Genomic DNA, 25,166 nt, shown 5'->3' with positions numbered 1-25,166 from the left:
TTATGTAGCATCTCTGTTTTAATTGTCATTTCAGTTACTACTGCTTGTTTCTTATGCTTTTGGTTATCACACATTATTGTGTTGTTATGTGCTTCTTCTAGTATTGGTTGTCTTCCTTCCGTGTATTATTTGATATGGGTTACTTCAACGTATAATATCCTAGATATATGTCAATCACACTAGATTTTTTGCTAGTGTTATTGAAACAACACCATTGTTTGTCATATTTGATTTGAAAATCTTCTCATTTTCTTGATGTTATAGAATTTTAAGTTTGAAAAGATCAAAAAAAGAAAAAAAAAAAAGCCCTCAGCCCTTCTAGAGTTGGATTGGGTTGAGCATTTTCAAGCCCTTCGATATGAAAGGCCTGTCCGCCCTAGCTCATTAAATTTCTTGGCCCGCGATGCTTGGACCGGATTAGGCTGGGCTGACCCTTTTTGACAACTCTACTACTAGGTAACAACATCCTCATATATAACTCAAAACTCATTTATTTTTTCTATATATTCTTGTCCAATAAAAAATATGTTTCTTGGGTCAACGATTAATTAATACAAAGAAATAAAATTATCATGCATAATTCAATGAACTATGTATGATTAAGAAGCACATGAATATCAAAACTATTCAGTTCATCTACACGTATCAATTTTTTATTTGCTATGTACATAAAATCGTGCAAAGAAGTAGCTAATATAAAAAGAAGATAAAAATAATCATCCTATAAATATAGTTGAAAGAAGCCTATTCAAACACCAACAATAACATATTAATTTTTGAGTTAGTATATAGTATACATTAATTGGGTAGCTCTTTGTGTATAGAAAGAAATTGAAGGGTAAAAAATGAAGCCAATTATTTTTGTTCTATTTATTAGTGGAATGTGTTTGGGGATTTGCAATGCAGATAATAAAAAGCTGAAGATGAATTATTATCACAAAAGTTGCCCTTCAGTTGAAAAGATTGTTAAGGAAATAACATGGAGCAAAGTTGCTGCTGATCCAACCCTGGCTGCAAAGCTACTTCGACTTCACTATCATGACTGTTTTGTTAGGGTACGTATCTTCCTTCTCCTATCGATATATATTCAGTGACAGAATTAGAATTTTACCAAAGGATTCAAAATATGAAAAGTAACATACAAAAGAAGTTCAAGGGGTTATATATACCTAAAAAATAATTTTAATTAGGTATAAATAATATTATTTTCTGTTTAAGGGGGTTCGAATCTGATATCTATATTGGGGTTTGATTAGTCATTTATCCTACTTAGGAAGTATTAAATTGTTTCCTATAAAAAATATTACTATCATTTTCATGATTCGAATACAAAGTCTCTGATTAAGAATGAAGACTATACTTACCACTCCATAACATTTTTCGCTGATCTTTTCTGTTAACTCTATCGAGACCTTCTCCGAGAGTTAATTATTATATATACATCACGTATTAGAAAGCAAAGTTTAACTTCTATATGATAACCATTTGCGATATATATTACACCATAAAAACATCTTAAAGGTAACAATATGTGCTTTATGGTTTCGTCCATAATAAGTGTAACGAGTTACTTGAAAAGTATATAACATGTTAAATTACATTGATTAATGCACATACGTAATAGATTATACATTGAAAATATTATTGTAGGGATGTGATGCATCAATTCTACTAGACGCGACTCCAACTAATAGTGGAGAAAAAACAGCAATACCAAATAAATCTGTAGGAGGTTACGAGGTTATCGACGATATAAAGAAGAAAGTAGAACAAGTGTGCCCAAATCAAGTTTCTTGTGCTGATATTCTAACATTGGCAGCTCGAGATGTTGTTTCATACCAAGTAAGCACCTACATATATACAATTCACAATTTTAACATTATGTGTTTGAATTTATCACAACTCATTCAATTTATTAAGTTCAAAATATATTATTTATACTTGATTTAATGAATTTTTAACAAATATATACCAAGTTTGAGCCAACAATGTTAGGCTCGGAGTCCGGATGAATCCATAACTAAAGAACTACATTTAGGAGTATTGGCTACATGTTCAGCCTAAATATGTGCATAATATTAGCTTGGAATTTCAGTAACTAAAAAAATTAAAAATTTAGAACTCATAAATTTCAAGTCATAAGATTTCGCCTCTATTAATAAATAGGCAAAGAAGTAAAAGGTGAGATTGACGTACTCTCTCGAATTATATATTGGTGTTTGATAAGTGCAAGAAATTACAAAAAAAAAAACTTTTAACACAAGAAAAGTACTTTAGCAATTATATTAAATACGTAGAAATAAAGAAAGAGTGCCGTATAAAATAGAAGAATCAGAGTACTAATTAAAGTTTACTATATTGGTAATAATAGTTTGGGAGATCAATGTGGCAAGTTCCAACAGGGAGGAAAGATGGAAGGGTATCGATTGCATCGGAAGCATTAGACAGTTTGCCTTCTGCTTCTGCAAACTTTTCGACTCTTTTGGGACAATTTCAAGACAACAACTTGGACATTGTTGATTTGGTCACTTTGTCAGGTTAGTAACTAATTTAAATTATTCTCTCCAATTAATTACACTAACATACATGGTTTCTTTAAGGAAAGAAAAGTAGTATCATTTTGTAGTAATACTTGCTGACAAGAAAATTAAGAAAATAAATGAATGTTTTAATTTTGTTCGTTAAATATATAAAAATATCAAGATTCTTCTTTTAAGTGAGTGGTGATGAAAGTTTCATGTGTGTTTTCACTTAAATGTAGTGAGGGTCTCAGAGGGTCGTTTGGTAGCTAGATGAAAAATAAGATATTTATGTATTAATTTTCGTATGACTTATACAACGCTTGATAGGTAGATTGGAAATAAGTTATTCATGTATTAATTTTCATATGACTTATACGACGCTTGATAGGTAGATTGGAAATAAGTTATTTATGTATAAAATTAAGGAAAAACTACATAATTAGACAAAAATTCCTATCATATTTACTAATTCTCCTTATAGTTTGATATAATTACATATTTCCTCACTAATGAATAATTTCATACCAGATTTCAAGTCAAATACACCTAGATACATGTATTTTTGCTACCAGATACACTAAAATAAGTATAGATCAGGTGAGTGAGATAGTATATGTATCCCAGATACATGTGAATCACACTAGATACATGTATCTGGGATACCAGATACAGGGATGGAGGCGAGCGAGAGAGCTAGATACATGCAAATCCACTTGACTACAATGTATATCCGAACGTATCCGAACACGCTTAATTTTGATCTCATATATCTGAACGCGCCAAATACATGTATCCAAAGTCTAAAATCTGATAAATTTTGTAATATTGCAAACTAGCGCAAATCTAAGTAATTAACTCTAAATTAGTGAGATTTCTATTAATTACCCTAAAATTAATATGACATTTGGTTGACAATTTAGAAATCCGCATAACTAATACATATTTAAGTTATGAGAGAATCTGTGTTTATTTTATGTAGGATAGAAGGTGGAATACCTACTACATGAGTAACTTGTCTCTTGGATAAAATTAAATATAAATTAACTCATAACTAAAAATATTTGCATAACTCTAATCAACTAACAAACAACCCCGACTAATGATGAATTAATTATGATATGCAGGGGCACATACAATAGGAGTAACACATTGCACATTGGTTGCTAGAAGACTTTATAATTTCACAGGAAAGGGTGATGCTGATCCTTCATTGAATCCCAGTTATGCTACAACTTTGAGGAAATTATGTCCTAACCCTATTAATAGAGCAACCATTTTAGAAATGGATCCCAAAAGTTCTCTCTCTTTTGATAGCCATTATTTTGAGGCTCTGAATCAACATATGGGCTTACTTGGATCAGATGCTGCGTTAATGACCAACTCCCTTTCTGCTCTGATTGTAAGAAAGATGCAAAATCCACATGTTTTCTTAGCATTTTTTGGTCGTTCAATGAAGAAAATGGGAGAAATTAGAGTCCTCGCGGGTGGTGAAGGAGAAATAAGGAAGAACTGTAGAGTCGTAAATGCCTGAATTCAGATAAAAGACGAATCTTGTTTTATGTTTGAATTATGTATACATATGTTTAAAAAAAATGTATACATATAATAAGATCATATTCATTCTGAATCATCTAATTTGAGCGTGGAACTGTAGCTCTGTTGATCAGTGTGATATGATCAACTTCTGAGATTATATTGTAATTTCAAAAAGTTTGTTAGTGTTTTGCATTTAGTTCATTACGTTTCCGTGACATGAAATCAAAAATAGTCCTGCACTGCATTTCCTGCCGTGCTATTAGCATTTAGCAATAAGGCAAGGCTTTTCTGGTTCATATCAACTCAATACTTTTGACGTGGAACATAAATTTATGTGTAAAAATATATTAAAATTGCAACAAATAGTAGGTCCAGACCCATAAGATTAAAATACAATGAGAAATCTTAAAAGTTGAACCCATAGAGCTTAAATCATGAATCCGCGCCTAGAAATGAATCTCCATTTTGTGGATGACCACTTAGGATTTGATCCAATTCATAAACAAAAGGTACGATCAAAATCATATAATGTTCACGTTCTGGTTCTGTTATCGGCTGCTCTTTTTATACAAATAATAAATCCGATGATCAAACAAACAGAAGGAAAATCAAACATTCTTGATCCTATTAACATTGGTATGCAATTCATTGTTGCGCAAAAAGTGTTCTTCCCATTTTCCTCCATCCTTTTATTTCTCCTAAAATCAAACAAAATACAAAAGCTCGTATTTTCTATTATCAATGTTTGTCAATCCAAATCATGATATAAATATCTTAGTCCTAGCTATCATATTATATTAAATTTTTTGTTTCTTGCAAGCTTGCACCTGTATGTGGAAGCAGATCAAAACAGAATATGCAATGTGGTGCACAAACGTCAATAAGCCAAGCTGGCGAAAAGGAAAAGAGGAAGTTGAAGAAAACTTGTTTTGGATTGAGCACATACAATACAAACAACTAAACCAAAGTACTGTCACTGTCTCGACTCTGGACACTAATTTAGTGGGAGAGAGAAGCATACTGATTTAACATGCTTTGCAGCTCTTCCTACAATATCCTGGAAGGCCTGCACTTCCCAGCATATACTCTGGATTCTTGGTGCATTCGCCAAGAGCAGCCCATCTCTCACAATTCTCATCAGCATTGGTGCAATTTCCATCGATACCCACAGTTTTGTCAAAGGAATCCACATGAATCCACTTTGTTGCTGACCATTTCTCACCTTGAAGTACAGGGCACCCACCATGGAGGCTAATAGGATCAGGAGTGGCATTTGGATGGAGACTATAGAAAAGCAGGGCATCTCCTTTCCGTGGCTTCACTGATATATTCCGGGAACACAAAAAAGCAGAGAAAGATGCACTATAAGTTTCAGCAAATACAACTATGCAACAATTCTGAGAGATTTTGAAATCGTATAGATGTACCTGCTATGCCCTTCTTTGCACATTCAGACAAACTGTCATCCGCTGCCATTGACCTACGTCGATGAGATTCCTGTAGAAAGTTCCAATATTTGTTGAGTAAAGAATGTGTAGTAACAAATTCAAAAACAAAGAAGAAGAAGAAGCCAAGAGCAGACTGTATATAGATTTTGTGAAGCTAAATTGCAAACGCCATCTCATCAGTACCATTCAATTTATAGTGAGAAGAACAAAGAGACTTCTCTACTAAACAAACTAGAGAATCAAGCCAAACATATCCAAGCAAAAAACGCAACATTTTCCAAGCTCAGACCACTGCTTTAATAGTATAGCTCGCTGCAACGTAATAAGCCATAACGGATGTTGGAAGCAGAAGTTCAGCATTTTATAATGGACCTCCATGCTTTTTTCAGTTTTCTGATGTGCACACATGAGCCCTTCAATTGTGACACTATAAAGCTCTTGGTTCCCAAAATTATCTTGGTTTGGTATTCATCATATTTTTACCCTCCAGTATTTAATCTTCCAAAATTTCAATAACTACTTCAAAATTAATATATTACATTTAAACCCACCACATAAATAAAAGAATGCAGCTATTGTAAAGGTAGGCAAACAATGGGCACCTTAAAAGATTAATGCGCTCCTCATAACACAATAAGCAAAATGCATAATGTAATTGAAGCAGAAAAATGGAACCAACAGTAGATAAAACCTAAACTAACCTCTGCTTTTGGGAAGACAGTCTCACCTCCCTTTTCAACATCTGTGAGATACATAAGTACAGTGGCAAACCTATGTCCACCTCGAGCAATATTAACATTGTCTACAAAGTAATCATAGTGCGGCTCATATTTCTGCCCCTCCTCATATCGTAGTACTTGTATTTCTTCTCCATTTTCTGTAAATAAGAAATAACTATCACGTACTTGGGTAACTTAATGTTGTCTCTCCATATATTTCTAACCAGCAGATACAGTGACAAACTTAATGGATAGAACAAAGAATGAGTGTCAAAAAAGTTGTTCATAATTTAATTCAAGGAGAATAATTCTTGTAATATAGGTAATTAATAACTTAAGTCTTTGAGTAGTTGAAAAGTTAACAGCTTTTAGACTTTTAGTATAGCAGATATAGCATATCAGGTTTTTTTGAATAAAAATATATCCATTGTAAACCAATAAACAGTGAACAGAACAAATAATATTTTAAACCAAATCGATTTCATCTCTTTTAGTAGGTTGCACTCTTTAATCGACACCAAATTGTGTCATTCTCAGTCTTAAAGCTTAGTGAAACTCAACATCTGCAAAACCTATTACAGTTTGACCTGTCAAATGATATATAATATAAAAGAAGGAATTATCATTTAATGTACATACAACTATAAACATTTTACTGAAGTGAGTTAATTTTGTACATGACAAGACTGATAGGTGACATATTACAGAGAATCTTGAATATGCAACTAACTATTGATGAGTTCAGACAAAATTCACATAGAAGTATCGTTTAGGGGATGCCACACCTTTGGGTAGAAAGGTCCAAGTTGCTATCTTATCCTCTATCCCTGAGACAATAGGATCCTGTGGCATGAGAAAAGATTTCACAAAATCAAAGATGCGGAAGTTATCAAGTATGAAGCAGTGAGTTTGTCTTTAAAACAAGTGATATCATCTGAAGCCTGTAATAAGTCATATGCTAATCATTAAAGGGAGCAATCATCAATTATCAGATTAAAACAACAATAACTATGTTGGAGATGGGCGGGTATGGAAAAGTGGATCAATGAGAAGGATTGATGCCAATTGAATCCGTATCATTCACCATCAGTAAAAGATGTGCTAAATGATGTGATACATAACGGAACCTCATCTTGTTCTGCAGATGTTTAAGGTACTTTGCATCCCAAAAAGAAAACGCAGACACACAACATAATTTGTTTTCTTCGAATACAGAGATGAGAAAACTAACATATGCAACCACTGTTAATAGTCAAAGATCAAAGACCATTATCGCAGGATCATGTAAGTGATAGAAAATGCTAAATCAAAGCTCAAAAACTGAAGATCCAGAAAATTGAAAAGACTAGCATGTGCACATAGAAAAATATGAGTTGCATAATCACAGCATTTAAAGATAAAATAGTAAAGTGGCAAAATTATACATAAAACCAACCTTAGCTTTGGAAATGAACATTCCAGAGCTGGTCCTAACCTCACTGTGCTTACTCTTTCCAGACTCATTATCTGCCACAGCAGATCTCTTCAACTCCGATTTCGCCTACAATACAATCCCCAAATTCAAAAAATCCACACACAAAAACTTCAATCTCCTACCAAAAAAAATTAAAAAGAGAAAATGAGAACTCACGAGTGATATCAAGTGATTGCATTCTTCATCCGTAAGAAATCCTTCATATACAAAAGCTCTGTAAACAGGCAAAATCAATCCATTAAAAAACAACAAACAGGGAATTAAGAAGTAGTAGAAGCAAAAATACCTAGGTTTCCATGAAATTTGCTTGGACTTAGATGGATTGATGATCGCTGAGCTGGATGATTCGTGTATGAACGCTATGATGAAGATGAGGAAGAAGAAACTCGCCAGCTGAGAAGAGCTATTCATGAATTCACACTAGAAAAAATGCACTACAACAAAATTTGTGAGATCAATTTTGCTCTCTAATTGTAAATCTAAATTCAGTTGACTTGAAGCAGTAAACTGACACAAGATAACCCAGGGACTGTAACAAAGGTGACAAATGTGGTGCTTGCGGTTGAATTTGGAAAAAGGTTAAAATGGACTTAAATTCATAACAAATTAACTTGAATACGTAATACTTGACAATAAAATTATACAGTCAATTTAAATTTTTTAATTTTAGAAATATTATAAAATACTTTTACATATTATTAATATTTAAATAAAAATAACAAAAGGAGTATTATGACATCTTCAACCTTACACTCTATTTTACTTCTGAAATATAAAGTTTTCTATTTTTTCAGACAATCAACTCCAACCTAATTCTCTATTTTACTATTTAAAAAAGAATATTTTTTTCTCTTCAATATTGTTATAAAATAATATATTGTGGATGTCCACTACATCAAGAAGTTACTCCATTACTTTCCTCCATTATGAAGATAACCATAACCTTCATAACTTCCACCTTTATAACCATTATTCTTGTAATCTTTCGCTTCCATAACCTCCCCATTATATTCATGTTAATGTCATGTTTATGACTAACCTTTTGTATGCCTCTATGTTACACTATAAATAAAGGCATAAGAGTTCATATTGTATACACTTGTAGACTTGGAAAAATAAGAAAAACTCTCATCTCTTGTCTCCCTATTTCTATTGCTTTTATCTCTTATATTGTTCCTCTTGCCTTATATTCTTCTTGTCTTCATCTTTATATTATTCTTTTGTTCTTAAGTTTTACAACACATTATCAGCACAAGTTGCTCATTCTCCGTCAAGAATCAATGGTAGGTATTTCTTGTTTTTTATGAATTATCCTAGTAACTTTTCGGTTGCACGGTATACTTCTTATCTTATATATTATTTGTACTAACAAAACTTGTTTTGTGGTTATTTTAAAATGGTTAGTAAATTATGATAATCTTCATAACAATGTTGAGAGAGACTATTAAAATGTTTTAATTTATTTTAACTTGGGATTTTATATGGTTCCAACATGTTGTTCTAATTAATTAGTTTCGTTCATTTTTATTCAATTTTAAGTCAAATCAGATTATAATTATTGTATTCAATATTTATTTTTTGGTAATGCATTTGGTTTATTAAGACATTGATTGAGGGAAAGACGGTGAATTCAGTCACAGCACCAAGGGGGTAAGACATCGAGTAAAGTCTCGGTGCACCATGATAATAAGAAGTTGGGTTCAAGTCCCATTGATTTATGACCAAATGCGTCTTTATATGGGTAAGACATTGGGTTTAAGTCCTAATGCACTATAGTGATGACATGATGATGACTAACATAAAGTTATATACTTTTGATTGAAAGTCATGAAATTTGCCCAATTAATTTGCTCCATTCTCTTATGTGAATGTGGTAGCAGTGCATAATTCGCATTCATCATTCATAGCACTCTAAATTCTATTAAACACCTCCTTCCTCCCAACGCCCTAGCCTGCCCCCCACCGACCTAGCCTCCACACGCAGCTGAAAAATGACAAGTGGTTGAATGTATGAATATGGGTGTGGTAAAATGTTAATGGTCATCATTGTGGTAATTAAAAGGAAGAACATTATGGGTTCTTAGATGGTTTTTCAAATGTAAAGGTAATTTTGTCCATCAAAGTGGTATGAAAGGTTATTGGGCACATTGTTTCTTAATGTGGTCCTTCAAATGTCAATGTAATTTTTATCCATCAAAGTGGTATGAAAAGATATTGGGCACATTGTTGTTGATGCAAGCCAATTTGAAAAGTTTTGTAAATCCTCCATCAAAATAAAGGAATACAAAGTGGTAGTACATTTGGTACATTTGACCTCTTAAAGTGATGTTGAGGTGAGTCACATAAATTTGATAATGCCAAAGTATGACAATGAGTTTCTGATAAAAACTTATGTAGCATGCACAAATGGTTATGGTTCATTTCTTGAAGAAAATGTGACTTGTGTTCGTATGGATAAGGACATGCTCATGTATGGTTGGATAAATGTCACATCTCACCTCTATGGGAGGTTTGAGCTATTGAAAAAAAAAATATTTTGACATAAATGATCATATTGGTCATATACTTTGAGTACTACACAAATATTGTGGTATGTGTTATTATGAACTATTAGAGGACTAAAGAAAGAAATAATTCTTTTCTATAAAGGTTGTGGTCATGACCAAAATAAATGTTGTTGTGTGGCAACACAAATTTGTCATTGGTTGTCAAGAAATAAGTCTTGCATGTACTAATTTTAACCATGACAATAATTATAATTTTCTCCTTGAAGGAGATGGTCACCATAAGAATGATGTTGTGAAATTTGTGACAGTACACAAACTTAATTAAGAGTTTCGGAAGAACTAATTTGTTACTATCCATAAATGAAAATAGTTCATAATATTGAGGTTGTAGTAAGTCTCAAAAGAAACTTTTTAAGTTTAGGAGGAATTGAAAAAAAAAATATTATATTGAGACTGTAAATTATTGAAAGATTAAATATCTTCAGATTACTACAATCAAAGAGGGTTATGAATATTTACATATAAGGTTACCCGCCTTTCGCTTGTTTGTTGTATACAAATATAAGCATGATGATGGAATCGCATGCAAAAGTAAACTAGAAGTTTACTAGAATAAATATTAGTTGGCATAACCGGTTGACCATTTCGGTTCAAATGTGATGCAAAATAATTGAGAATTCATGGGGTATATGTTGAAGAAATAAAAGATTCTTCAAGAATTCAAATGTGTTGCTTGTTCTCATTATAAAATTATCATTGTACCAGGAAAGGTTGGGATTGAAACCCCTGAAATTTGGAACATATAAAAAGGTGAATATGGGCCTGTTCACCTGCCATGTGGACCGCTTACTTTATGATTTAATAGATGCATCTATGGTATGGTCACACATGCATTTGTATCAACTTACAAATTGGTTTTTGTAAGGTTGTTTGTTCAAATTGTTAAATTAAGAGCACAGTTTCAAACTATAAAATTGTGTTGATAATGTTGGTTGGTTTAGGAGAAATTGTATGCCACCAATTATAGCTAGACCAATGATTATGAGAAAAAATCTCTCAAATAAAATTTGATATGAAATGAGTTTATTTAATGTGTATGCATCAAGCCAGCAAGGTTCTCTCATCACAATTGGTTCAAGGTCAGGAACCAAATAATTTCCATCTAAAAATTTGATGTGTGCACATATGATTTTATTGCTCCACCACACACAAAGATAGATTCCCAAATGAGGTTGGGGGTGAATGTTAGATTTCCTAACATTAGGGGGAGATATGTTTAGCAGCTGAAATTATGTGTGGGGTGAATTATCTAGATCCTCGTTAAAAAAAATGTGAACTTCAAGTTCAAGAGATAATTCATTTGCAAAATGTTGTAAATAATTTGCCAGATGCATTTGCTAACCTAATATTTTAATCAAGCTGCAAATGCTCCATTAAATAGTCCTTGAAGGATATAGTCTATGGTACGCCAGAAGCGTGATAGACCAATCGATTCCAAATGTAAAACTCCTTGAGGAAGGAGAGGAGCAAATTATCAAAATGGTCATGATAATGAGGTAAGTGCTTTGAAAGAGCACTATGACATAACACTTCATAAAACCTTGGCAAAGGTTGAGGTACCTGAAAATGATGATAAATGAAGAGATCTCGATATGTTATGTCGTATTTAAATCTATATCAAAATGACCGTCGAGGGTATCTTTAATATGAAGTAGTACTCAATGCTATAAATGGTTACGAGGATCTTAAATTTGAATCAGTCATATAGTGTTGACAGATAAATGATTGACACTATTCAAGTATATTTTGTTTCACTTAGAAAAGTGATGTTTTTGATCTTTTAGTTCCTGGATCAAAATATAATGTCAGTGTAGTACAAATGAATTATTGTGCGAAAGTATAACCGTAAGATATAAAGTGCGATTTGTGCCTCGGGGCATAAAGGGTTTCGCAAAAATCCTGACATTATTAAATAAATATATATTCTTCAATGGTGGATGCAATGAGACTTGTTTCAGTCTGACAATAGATGAAATACTTGAATATGCATAATGATTATTATGTCTAACTAGATGATGAAGTTATATGAAAATCCTTGAAGGATTTAAATTGCCTTAAAGCAATTCCATTGAGTACCCAATAGTTTTGAGATTGCTTAACACAGAGAAAGAATCTTTTCAACCTCATGAAAATGATTAAAAATGCTATGTATTAGTGCAATTGGTGCACTTACAGATTGTTGGCTATGCAAATGCTAGAAGATTATTTGATATATATATATAAAATTATGTGAGGAAATTGTCATATTAGCATTCAAGTTATGCCAAGAAACTAACAAAGCAAGTGACTCAACTCATAGAAGATGTGTGATTTTCTTTGAGAAGAAAAGACGAGCTACGTATAAAATTGAAATGATCAATCTCTGAGTTAGAAATGATTTGATTATGTAGATGCAAAATATTTATTTGATCTGCATAAAGCTCGATCGCAAATGAGCTATTTGTTTACATATGGAAGCACAACAATATCTTGGCATTCAAAGAATCAAACATTGGTAACCACTTCTTCAATTCATACATAAATAATATTGATCTATGAAGTAAGTCGGGAGTGTGTATGGTTGGAATCATGATCTATCATAGTCAGGAAATATGTGATTTTCCTTTGGCAAAGGTTATTCTAACCACCATATACGGAAATAATATATAGCTCAATTGAAGGGAAGATACAATCAAAGGAGGTCGGACAAAACATATTTCACCAAAAGTATTTTTCACACATGATCTTCAACAAAATGGTGAGATAGATGTTCAAAGACTCATTCAAGTGATAATCTTGTAAACTTATTCACTAAAGATTGCCGGCATCAATATTTGAGAAGTTGTGATATAAGATTGGAATGCATCGTCTCCGAGATATCAAGTAAAGTTTTTATCATGGGGAGAAAAATACGCGTTGTACTTTTTTCCTTAGCCATGGTTTTATCCCAATTGAATTTTCCTAGTAAGATTTTTAACGAGGCAACATTCAAAGCGTATTAAAAGATATGTGTACTCTTTTTTCTTCACTAGGATTTTTTCCCAAGGGATTTTTTCCTAGTAAGGTTTTAACGAGGCATATTATCTATGGACATCCAAGGGGGAGTGTTATAAAATAATATATTGTGGATGTTCACTACATCAAGAAGTTACTCCATTACTTTCCTCCATTATAAAGATAACCATAACCTCTATAACCTTCACCTTTATAACCATTATTCTTGTAACCTTTCACTTCCATAACCTCCCATTATATTCATGTTAATGTCATGTTTATGACTAACATGTTAATGTCATGTTTATGACTAACCTTTTGTATGCCTCTATGTTACACTATAAATAGAGGCATAAGGGTTCATATTGTATACACTTGTAGACTTGGAATAATAAGAAAAACTCTCATCTCTTGTCTCCCTATTTCTATTGCTTTCATCTCTTATATTGTTCCTCTTGTCTTATATTCTTCTTGTCTTCATCTTTATATTATTCTTTTGTTCTTAAGTTTTACAACAAATATTATATTATTATTTCTATTTATATTTCATTTTCTTTTCATAATATAAATTCGTTCTTTCCTTTTTCAAACTAATCACCCTATATAATTTTCATGTAATATAATTTTTTTTTCAAATTCTTTATTTAATATAAAATTATATTTATTCAAAATTTAAAAAAAACAACTACGAATAATTGAAAAAATAAATCAACAAGCACGACCATAATCACAAGTACAATAATTCTCTGGATCATACACTAATTTTTTTTATGAATATTGTTAAATATGAAAATGACCTGGCGGATTACTAAATTATTGTTGTGATTTTTAAAATTATTATGTTATGTATTATATTGCTATTTTGTATTTAAATTATTATGTTATGTATTGTAGTTTTAAATTAAAATTTTCATCTTATCATTTAAATTTTGTGCATTCTTTACCGTGAAAATTAATAATAATATTAAATTTCAGTTAAAGTGACGAAAATTGATATATTTTTTTTGAAATATTGTTAATTCGGGATGAAAGTAACATATATTAAATAATATATTTTTTTAAAATGTTGTATTACATTTAAAAAGAATTACAAATATTAGAAATTTAATTAATAGTCTTATATGAAATATAATATGTTAATTACAAAATAATATAAATAATATTAAAATAATAAAAAAATGAAATAAAGATGCCAATAGTAATTTTTCAAATTTGGAGAAATACTATTCACCAGAGAGTTTTTTAGAGTGTGGTTGGCGACCCAATTCTCTCATTTACTCTCCAAATATAGAGAATAGAGAGTAAAATAGAGTGGGGTTGAGATGGTTTTATAAAACACATTAGACTCTGTTAGTGAAAACTTACAAGTTAACAAAAATACAAGATTACAATTGAAAATAAAAATGATGAAATAAATCTCTTCAGGCTGAGGCGCGGATATCTCGCTCTCTTTAAGGAGATTCAAGCCCACTGCAGGAAATGTTTTCACTGGTCCAACAGTAGTCCTCTTGACTTGTCCCCTCCAGGATACAACAGTCTTCACAAAGTATAACTCAACAACTCTGGACAAGAGTTGAGTCCAAAGCTCCACAAAAAAGAACACCTCTCTTCAACTAATAAGAACTCTCTTTTTGACAAACTTTTTCCTCTCTATTTTTTTTTCTTATTTGTTGTATATATCAAAACCAAATGAATACCACCACTATTTATATTAGAAGAAGTCTTCCTAGAAATAAATAGGAAGATAATGGAGTGGTAAATAGTGAAGATAAATGGCCTAGGAGTTACATAGGTTACAATATATAATGGAGGAATAAAGAATGGGATTTTAATAGGGAGAAGTAATGGTCATAGTTGACCACTACTAGTTCTGCCAGAATAATACAACGGCAATAACAATTTTGTAACCGTCACATAATTGCCAATAATGCCTATGGAAATTGATTAAAAAAATGAGTAATTAGTCACTAATGCCTAACGTTCCAGCAATGAAAATTGTCCACTAACTGCTGAAACATTCATCAATTCTTTCTAACTCCAAAATAAAGCAAATTAATATATTAAAAATATTAATATTAAAATGCTAATAAACCAACAATCCCCCACTCATTTTAATATTACATAAGAGAGTCTATCAGCTGAAGAAAGATTACTATGTATAATGAAGGTGTGCTCTGTATTGAACCTCCACTTAGTGAAACAGTAACTTTTACTCCAGAGTCGTAGTGGTCTCAGACTTGAACTATGACTGCTTAAGGGAAATAAAATATCATTGCTCATACATAATAATCAAGGTGTTGACATGGGCTTTAAAGCCAGCACGTTATGGCCATGTGCTATCCCGGTTTCATGAGTGCTTTTGAGAATAAGCCCAATTCTCATAGGAAGCGACCTACTTCCACACATCACATAGGTGAAATATGTCGAGAGTGCTCCTGTAAGCTTAACACTCCACCCATACGGGCTACAGATATTCATTAAGAGTTTTGTCAACTCAACCTTCACATAACTACAGGAAACAATGTACTCACATCATAGGGAGGGAATAAAAAGATAGTGCATTTTTCACAACAAGTCATCATATGATTAGTTTTTCCCTTTGAACCTGATTATAGGATCTCTAGTCTCCAGGTTGGGTTTCCTCATATATGACTCAAGGATTTATAGACTTCAATCCCATCCCTCTCGATGTGCTCCAGACCTTTTCTCTTGTTAAGGCCTTAGTAAGAGGATCTGCAAGATTATCACAAGATTTGACATAATCAACATTAATGGTACCATTTGTCAAATATGATCTTACATTACTGTGTTTCCTCCTTATAGGTCTGGATTTACCGTTGTAATAACGATTTTGAACTCTACCAATTGCAGCAGTGCTATCACAATGAATTAAAATAGGAGGAATTGGTTTTTCAAAATAAGGTATTTGAAATAATAAATCTCTTAACCAATTCGCTTCCTCACTAGCTGAAGCTAAAGCAATTAGTTCAGCCTCCATGGTAGAGTTAGCAATAATAGTTTGTTTTTTTTTTATCTCCAACAAACAGCACCACCACCTAAAGTAAAGACATAACCAGTGGTAGAACATGAATCACTTGATAAAGTGTTCCAATCTGCATCACAAAAGCCTTCAAGTACAGCAGGATATTTTTTATAGAACAAACCACAATTTTTCGTTCCAATTAAATATCTCATAACTCTTGTTACAGCATGCCAATGTTCATTACCTGACTTGCTTGTAAACCTGCCAAGTACTCCTACTGCATATGCAATATCAGGCCTAGTGCAATCAGTCACATACCTCAAACTTCCGATTATGCTAGCATATTCCTTTTAATTTATTACATCATTTTCACTTTCAACATGAAATAAGTGAACACTTGAATCAAAAGGAGTAGCAATATGCTTGCAATCAAGAAAGTTGTATTTTTTCAATATTTTCTCAACATAATGTGACTGGTCAAGGAAAATTCCATCACATGTTCTTGTAATTTTTATTCCAAGAATAACATTTGCCTCACCAAGATCTTTCATATCAAAATGGCTTCTAAGAATATTCTTAGCTTCATAAATAACATTTATGTTAGAGCCAAAGATCAACAAATCATCAACATATAGGCAAATAATCACATGTGAATTATTCCAAGACTTATGATATATGCACTTATCACACTCATTTGTTTTAAAACCATTTTCAATCATGCAAGAATCAAACTTTTCATGCTATTGCTTAGGTGCCTGTTTCAAGCCATATAGGGATTTAGTAAGTTTACATACTTTGCTTTCTTGGCCTGCTTCAACAAAAGACTCGGGTTGATCCATATAAATTTTCTCATTTAGGTCTCCATTTAAAAAAACAGTTTTTACATCCATTTGATGAATTTGCAAATCAAAAATTGCAGCCATAGCAATTAAAAGTCTTATGGATGTAATTCTTGTTACCGGTGAAAAAGTATCAAAAAATTCTAGGCCTTCTAGTTGTTTAAAATCTTTTGCAACTAGTCTAGCCTTAAATTTATCAATAGAACCATCCGGTTTCAACTTTTTTCTTAAGACCCATTTGCAACCAATTGTTTTACAGCCCGGTGGTAAATCAACTAGTTTCCAAGTTTTATTAGAAATTAGTGATTTCATTTCATCATTTACAGCCTCTTTCTAAAAAATAGAATCATGTGAAAATAATGCTTCTTTCAAAGTGAGAGGGTCATCTTCAATATTAAACACATAAAAATTAGGACCAAAATCTTTTTCTACTCTAGCTCTTTTACTTCTTCTTAATTCAAAATCATCAATTTCTTTATTTTTCAAAGTAGAAGTAGAAGAACTAGGTAGTGACAAATTATTTTGTCCAATCCTTTGACCCCCACTATTTTTAGAATTAAAAGGAAATTTATTCTCATGAAAAATAGCATCACCCGATTCTATCACAATATTATCTTCAAGATTAAAAAATTTATAGGCTGTACTATTTGAAGCATAACCAGGAAAAACACAAGTAGTAACTTTCTTACCCAACTTTGTAATCTTGGGATCCATTAGCCTCACAAAGGCTAGACAATCCCAAACTCTTAGATATCCCAAACTTGGCTTGTAACCTTTCCACAATTCAAAAGGTGTCCATTTAGACTTTTTATGAGGTACACGATTCAACACATAACAAGCAGTTAAAATAGCTTCACCCCAAAAATTTAAAGGTGCATGTGACTCAATAAGCATGGCATTAGTCAATTCAACCAAGGTTCTATTTTTTCTTTCCGCTACTCCATTAGATGAAGGAGAGTAAGGAGGAGTAGTTTCATGAATTATTCCCAATGATCTAACAAAAGAATTAAACTCATTTGACTCATATTCACGGCCTCTATCACTTCTAATTCTTTTTATTTTTCTTCCAAACTGATTTTCAACCTCATGGAGATAAGTTTTGAAATTTTCAAAAGCATCACTTTTATTTTTCATCAAGTAAACATATGTAAACTTAGAAAAATCATCAATGAAAGTGATAAAATATCTATTACCTCCACGAGTTAAAACTCCACCAAGTTCACAAATATCAGTATGAACTAATTCTAACAAATCAGTTTTTCTTTCAACTTGAAAATGAGGCATTTTGGTGATCTTGGCTTTACTACAAGCCTCACACTTTTCAAAATTCTTTTTAATCATTGGGATTAATCCTAAAGTACTCATGATTCCAACATAACGGTCATTAATATGACACAAACGAGCATGCCAAAAATTGGTAGAAGAAAGCATGTAAACAGAAGTAGATGTTTTATTCATTTCAACATTCAATTTGAACATCCCATCACATGCATACCCCTTTCCCACAAAAACATCCTTCTTCACTATTACATATTGATCAGATTCAATAATCTGTTTAACGCCTGCTTTATTAAGAAGAAAACTAGACATCAAATTTTTCCTCATAGAAGGAGTATAAAGTACATCTTTCAAAGTTAATACCCTTCCAGAAGTAAAACACAATTCAACATCTCCCTTTCCAAGCACTTGAGTAGTGTGAGCATCACCAAGCATGATGGTTTTGGGCTCCTCAAAATGATTATATTTCTTAAACTAGTCTTTGTCATAACAGACATGACGGTTTGCACCAGAATCAGCCCACCATCCATCAACACTCTCAACCATGTTTATGTCGGTAATCACCGCCACAAAAGGTTCTTCGGTAACATTTGCCTGAGGGTTAGGACCACATTTTCGAAATCTGCAAAATCGAGCAATATGTCCACTCTTGCCACAAACAAAGCATGGTCCCTTGTCTTGAACTTGTTGATTTTGTGCTTGGTTATTTTCACCAATATTTTTCTTGGGAGGTCTACCATTATTTTTCTTGAATTTTTTCTTCTTAGGCTTCAAAGAGGTATTTTTGTGAGTTTCGGGAGTAGCATTATTTGAAGTAATTAAATTTACCTTTGTTGTGATGTTGTTCTCTTCTGTTTGTAAAAAAGTGCATCTTGGCCCCTTGCCTCTTCTTCCATGCGGATTTTCATTATCAAGGTTTCAAGAGAGGTTTCCTTTTGTTTGTGGCGCATAGTTTTTTGAAATTTCTTCCAAGAAGGTGGAAGTTTATCCACTATGCCACAAACAATAAGGTTATCTCAATTTTAACCTCCTCGGACCTAAGCTCTCCAACAATCATTATAAAGTCTTGAGCTTGGTCTACCACTGATTTGTTGTCCACCATTTGGAAACGAAAAAATCTACTAGCCGCATATTTTTTCGCTCCAGCCTCTTCGGTATCATACTTACTCTGCAACGCTTTCCAAATTTTCTTTACACTAGAGTAAGTTCTATCATAATAATCATAAAAATTATCAGATAGACAATTAAGAATATAATACCGACACTTATAGGAATCACCATCGTACTTTTCCACTTTCTTTAGATGAGAAATAGTTTCATCATCATTCATAGAGGTGATGTCTACTTTATTAGGATTCTTCTCAGTTAACACATAAGAAACATTGAGAAGATTCAAGTAGAAAAGTACTTTACCCTTCCATCTCTTAAAATGGTTACCATTGAACTGAAATGGCTTGTTAAGGTCTCCCATCTTGACATCCGCGTTTTTTTCAATTGTAGCCATAGTGAATCTCCTTAAAATTGTTAGTGAAAACTTACAAGTTAACAAAAATACAAGATTACAATTGAAAATAAAAATGATGAAATAATCTCTTCAGGCTGAGGCGCGGATATCCCGCTCTCTTTAAGGAGATTCAAGCCCACTGCAGTAAATATTTTCACCGGTGCAGCAGTAGTACTCTTGACTTGTCCCCTCCAGGATACAACAACCTTCACAAAGTATAACTCAACAACTCTGGACAAGAGTTGAGTCCAAAGCTCCACAAAAAAGAACACCTCCCTTCAACTAATAAGAACTCTCTTTTTGCCAAACTTTTTCCTCTCTATTTTTTTTTCTTATGTGTTGTCTATATAAAAACCAAATGAATACCACCACTATTTATACTAGAAGAAGTCTTCCTAGAAATAAATAAGAAGATAATGGAGTGATAAATAGTGAAGATAAATGGCCTAGGAGTTACATAGGTTACAATATATAATGGAGGAATAAAGAATGGGATTTCAATATGGAGAAGTAATGGTCATAGTTGACCACTACTAGTTCTGCCAGAATAATACAACGGCCATAACAATTTTGTAACCATCACATAATTGCCAATAATGCCTATGGAAATTGATTTAAAAAATGAGTAATTAGTCACTAATGCCTAACGTTCCAGCAATGAAAATTGTCCACTAACTGCTGAAACATTCATCAATTCTTTCTAACTCCAAAATAAAGCAAATTAATATATTAAAAATATTAATATTAAAATGCTAATAAACCAACAGACTCTAAATTAAGTATATGAAATTTGTTTAGAATGTTTACTTGACTTACTAAAAATAAGCACTTCTTATATGACTTGTTTTCATCGTCATTATCGTCACGCTCTTGTTCAACACCTTTGAAGCAACCGACCTACACCATTGAATTTTGTGAGTAGTCCTCTAACACTTCAAATTAACTTTTTATTTTTTTATTTTTTTTTTCAACTTTTTTATTGTCTATAAATCATTTACTCCAACTTCCAATGGGGTTGATTTAAATCTTTAGTAGGAATCTAACCATTTATATTCGCAGAAATCTCTATTGCTCGAATTTTTCAAAAATATGTCATACCGGTGTCAAAGCAGTTTTTGATCAATGAATACATGTGGTGATGTGGACCCCCAAAAATATACATTTGAAAGATCCAATATGCATTTGTCAACATTTTTGAAAAGTTCAAACAACGTGGCTAAAAACCATTGAATGATAACACATTTGCCTTTCAATTCTTGAGTTAAATCCTATTAACAAAGTAATCTGCACTTGCTGATATAAAACATGTACTATACAAAATAATACAGGTACTGCTTAGTTAGCCATGTCAAAACGCACAGGTTGAACCTATTTCTGGATGCACTCAAACAGAACAAGGGTCTGCTATGCACCCTATAATATGTTGGAATTTCAATGTATAGTAGGGTCCAACATGTTTCACCCACCGTTGCTAAACAAACCTGCTAAACCTTTCAAAACTTGAAAACACTGATTGCCGCACTTTTCATTTTGGATTTCTCAGTAGATTTCGACCTGGATGCGGTGATTCAATCAGTTATGGTAGAATAGAACACGAATAACCTGACATCTGTGTTGTGAATTCCGACAGCTCCATGGTGGTGAGATGTTTGTCCAGAGTGTTCAGATCGATCACATGAGGGATTTTCACTGTAACAAGGGATTAACATTATATTTCTCCAACTCTGCCTGACTTTGCTGGTAATTTGGATCATCTTTACACTTTGGTGAGGGCATGTCAAGCAGTAAATTCACTTTTTGGTATATATCGTCTTGACGATTTGTATGTTGGAATGTTTTCTTTCTCTCAAGAATGCATCTGGTACCTTTTAGCATCTCGTGAACCTGCATATGACATGCATCAAATTAGTGAAAATTACATATATATATTCTCCTTTCTTGTGCCATGGTATGTTAATGTTATAGAATAAGGAACCAAGTTCTCTTGGAATTAGCTTAACACTCCAAGCACAGTTGGACAAAGCTCTAGTTACTATGATTCATACTGGTTATGTGCCCCCTAAGATTTTAGATAACGTGCCTGGCTCATTTGAGGCCGATCTGTTGAAGCTTGCTGTATGCATAAAGAGGCCACCATAACCATCCGATTCATCTGTTCTGAGTCATAGGCATCCCCAAGTGATGGATCAACTAACCCACTGTGATTCTTACTAAGCAGCATTGGTTTGGCCTGCAACATGGGGTTATCATAGTAAGTTTTAGTATGATCCATTGCCAGAAGAAGTGGCAATTTTAATATACTACATCTTCCTCCTAACCACTAAAGGACATACAATTGAGATAACTGCATACCCACATCACAACACTATTACGAGATTCATCCAAAGCTGGACGTCCAGAAATGAGTTCTAACAACAAAACGCCAAAGGCGTAGACGTCTGTTTTTTCATCCACAACACCATGCATGAAGAATTCAGGAGGGAGGTATCTGTCATGGAATTTAGAAAGATATATCATTATGGGAGATCATTACAGTACATAAGTTTTTTCCGGTTGAGATTATGATCCACAGACCCAAATGTTCCTTCAAACTGAGATACAGTGAGGTGAGTCCATTGATCAGGAAGCCATTTTGCAAGTCCAAAATCAGATATCTGCAGAAAACTAGAAGTTGAACATCAAAATGCCGCAAAGTAGTTTTTGTTTTAATAGAAGTCCATGGACTGTGAATCTACTGACGGGAAGAGTACAGCTTAATTAGCGAAAAAATAAAACAGAAACAAATTACACTGTATTTTATCAGTAATGCACTAAATTGTTCTTGAGCTATGTCAGTTTGAAGAAAACTTCATGTTTGGGACAAGTAAAAAAAAAAAGGTTCCATCAAGAGATTAGGTATTGAACGAGAGGTATTCTTACAAATGACATTCAATTATTACTGAAAGGTGTTCAAATGCCAGACAACAAAGCGACTCTGAAACATAATACAATAGCTTTTAACTTCACAAGTACTTGTTCAAAGAGATACCTGAGCTTCAAAATCTTCCGTCAGCAAAACATTAGCTGTCTTGATATCTCTATGGATGATTCTCCTCCGGCAACCCTCATGGAGATATCCAAGGCCAGCAGCAGTGCCAAGAGAGATATTATACCTATAACACCAAGACAACTTACCCTTTTCACCTGAAAAGAGTAATGCATAATAGAGAAAACTAATTAACGGTTAAGAATCTACAGAAGAAATAAATTCAAAAGAAGCTAATGATGAACAGACCATTAAGTAGATTTGCTAAGCTCCCATGTGGAGAGAGAGGAAGGACAAGGTGCATCCCTCCTTCAACTCCATATCCAATAACACCAGAAATGTTGGGATGGTTGACATGTACCAGAATTCCGAGCTCAGATAAGTAGTCCGCTGTCATCTCCTCTTGAGTTCCCCTGATCAGCCTTTTAATTGCCACCAGTTGGCCATCTTTAAGATGTCCCTTATATACTTCAGATGAACCTCCCTCACCGATCAGGTTTTCTTTGAGAATGACATAAACAATAATGAGCACCACAATATGCTATTTAATATGGTAATTTGCTAAATAAAAGTACTAACTAAACATTTGGGAGATACAAATAAGCTCATCATGCACAAGCAATTGAAAGTTGGAAAAATTGAGTTGTTCTGAAGTTCAAAGTGATATTTTCTTTCAAGTTGGCAGCCTTAGATGCAGATATTTGGATAAAAATTAAATCATCTAAAGACGAAATAGCAGAGATACAAAGAAACTCATACCATGGCTAAAGTTGCCGGTAGCTTTCTGAAGATCAGAAAGTGGGAAATTCTTCCAGTGCGCTTGAAAACAGTGACGTAAATCAGTATCTAGATTAGGAGAAGACGCCATTGGAATGCTCTGTTCTGTACTCTTACTTTTCCATTTTGGTAGCATCTTAATAGAAGGCAGTGAAGGTATGCTAGGATGGAAAGTATGCAAATGCATGACTGAACTTATCTTTAGTCTTTTAATGAAACCTTTCCACTGGGATTGAAATTTTCCATCTGAATCTGAAGTGTTGCTGGACTTTGAAGTTGTAGACTCTGCATCATCTTCAGAAGCATCTCTGATAGACTCCTCAGCTACGTCATCTCGTGATTGAACCTTGTCCAGAGGTTCTTCAGTTGAATCCTTTTCTATTTTTCCTTCACCCACAGTGAGACACCGCAATTCTAGCATAACATGATGACATGTTACATATTACAAAGATAAACATGTACACAAACTAATCAACAGATCAAGATGAGTAGTATGATCTAAAAAAACATCCAAGGTGAAGAAATATAGTTTTACCTTCAGCGGAGATAGAAATGGAAGCACAAAAAAGTAGCTTATTTTGCCCCACCTTCGAGAGCCCCTTTCCCGTGATTCCATTGGAGGGATTCTCACTGTAACACAGTTAGAACTATCAGTTATATACAACAAAAAAAAACATTTCTAATGAAAATTAATAAGTTTTTATTCAATATTATCCACCATTCGTGTGCATATTTCATTGCATCATAATGACACAAATGTATACATCTTGTATTAGAAACAAAATTAATTACGTTGGCAACCTATCTGTTAATGATACTGTGAAGATATGACACCTGAGACTAACTCAACCTCAAAAGCTAGCTCATGAGGGGAGGTTTGTCCAAGTCCATATAAGGAGACCAAATTCCCATCCTCTACCGATGTGGGACTTCTTAACACAATATACAAAAATAACCTACAACATTTCCTCATCAAAAATCATACCAAGGGAAACTAAAATCGATCAGAATAGAAGATACCATGGGGCAGCACATGGTTCACGAGTAGTTTTCATGGGAAAACGACGATGAATTAACCAAACAAAAATTGAACCCCGAGTGGCCTGAGCAGGGGAGAAGGGATGGGAGCCTCTTCCAGAGAAACCAAAAATGAATGAGAGAGAAAGTATTGAAGGAGATGAGAGGGAAATAGTGGTTGTCATGCTGTCTACCTGAATCTTGCCTCCTCTCTATGAGCGAAATTCGGAGTTTTCTCCATATTTACGTGCATGATTTCTTTTTGTCCCCTAACCTACGTGCATGAAAATAACAACTACTCTATTAAATTTAGGAAAAAACTCGGATTTTTTTCCTCAACTACATCGTTAGTGCTATCACCTCACAATATATTACAATATGTTAAATTTCAAACTCAATAATTTCATTGAGACGCCGACGTGGCAGATATTATCAACAAAAACAAAAATTATAGATTTAATCGATAAGAGCCTCAAGGAATGGAACGCACGTCACCTTCAATGA

The 25,166-nt window shown here is 33.1% G+C and overlaps 3 protein-coding genes across 4 annotated transcripts; 1 reads left to right on the top strand and 2 right to left on the bottom strand.

Annotated features, from left to right (window-relative positions):
* The first annotated feature begins 845 nt into the window (after window positions 1–845).
* LOC125874429 (peroxidase 24) lies at window positions 846–4,191 on the top strand. The gene is made up of 4 exons (XM_049555321.1): window positions 846–1,055; window positions 1,651–1,842; window positions 2,372–2,537; window positions 3,647–4,191. Exons 1-4 carry the CDS (start codon window positions 846–848, stop codon window positions 4,051–4,053), a joined length of 975 nt encoding a protein of 324 aa, XP_049411278.1. The 3' UTR covers window positions 4,054–4,191.
* Window positions 4,192–4,892: 701 nt separating this feature from the next.
* Window positions 4,893–8,218, bottom strand: LOC125874435 (probable prolyl 4-hydroxylase 4). Its single transcript, XM_049555328.1, has 7 exons — window positions 7,986–8,218; window positions 7,856–7,913; window positions 7,661–7,765; window positions 7,011–7,068; window positions 6,208–6,383; window positions 5,486–5,555; window positions 4,893–5,379 (listed from the first exon to the last, which is right to left on the bottom strand). The coding sequence occupies exons 1-7, from the start codon at window positions 8,108–8,110 to the stop codon at window positions 5,084–5,086; spliced, it is 888 nt and encodes a 295-aa protein (XP_049411285.1). The 5' UTR covers window positions 8,111–8,218; the 3' UTR covers window positions 4,893–5,083.
* Window positions 8,219–21,121: 12,903 nt separating this feature from the next.
* Window positions 21,122–24,930, bottom strand: LOC125874413 (receptor-like cytosolic serine/threonine-protein kinase RBK2). 2 transcript variants are annotated; one of them, XM_049555297.1, is made up of 9 exons: window positions 24,857–24,930; window positions 24,181–24,275; window positions 23,628–24,059; window positions 23,118–23,369; window positions 22,872–23,026; window positions 22,418–22,497; window positions 22,196–22,331; window positions 21,924–22,073; window positions 21,122–21,727 (listed from the first exon to the last, which is right to left on the bottom strand). In XM_049555297.1, exons 1-9 carry the CDS (start codon window positions 24,913–24,915, stop codon window positions 21,530–21,532), a joined length of 1,557 nt encoding a protein of 518 aa, XP_049411254.1. In that variant the 5' UTR covers window positions 24,916–24,930; the 3' UTR covers window positions 21,122–21,529. The 2 variants fall into 2 exon arrangements, with proteins under 2 accessions (XP_049411254.1, XP_049411255.1); XM_049555298.1 differs by lacking the exon at window positions 24,857–24,930 and adding an exon at window positions 24,666–24,808 and having other exon boundaries at window positions 21,123–21,727.
* Window positions 24,931–25,166: the final 236 nt, after the last annotated feature.

The sequence above is a fragment of the Solanum stenotomum genome, chromosome 8 (assembly GCF_019186545.1).
Source record: "Solanum stenotomum isolate F172 chromosome 8, ASM1918654v1, whole genome shotgun sequence".
NCBI lineage: Eukaryota > Viridiplantae > Streptophyta > Magnoliopsida > Solanales > Solanaceae > Solanum > Solanum stenotomum.
The sequence above is the reverse complement of the archived record's forward strand: the minus strand, read 5'-3'. Positions and strand labels throughout refer to the sequence as shown.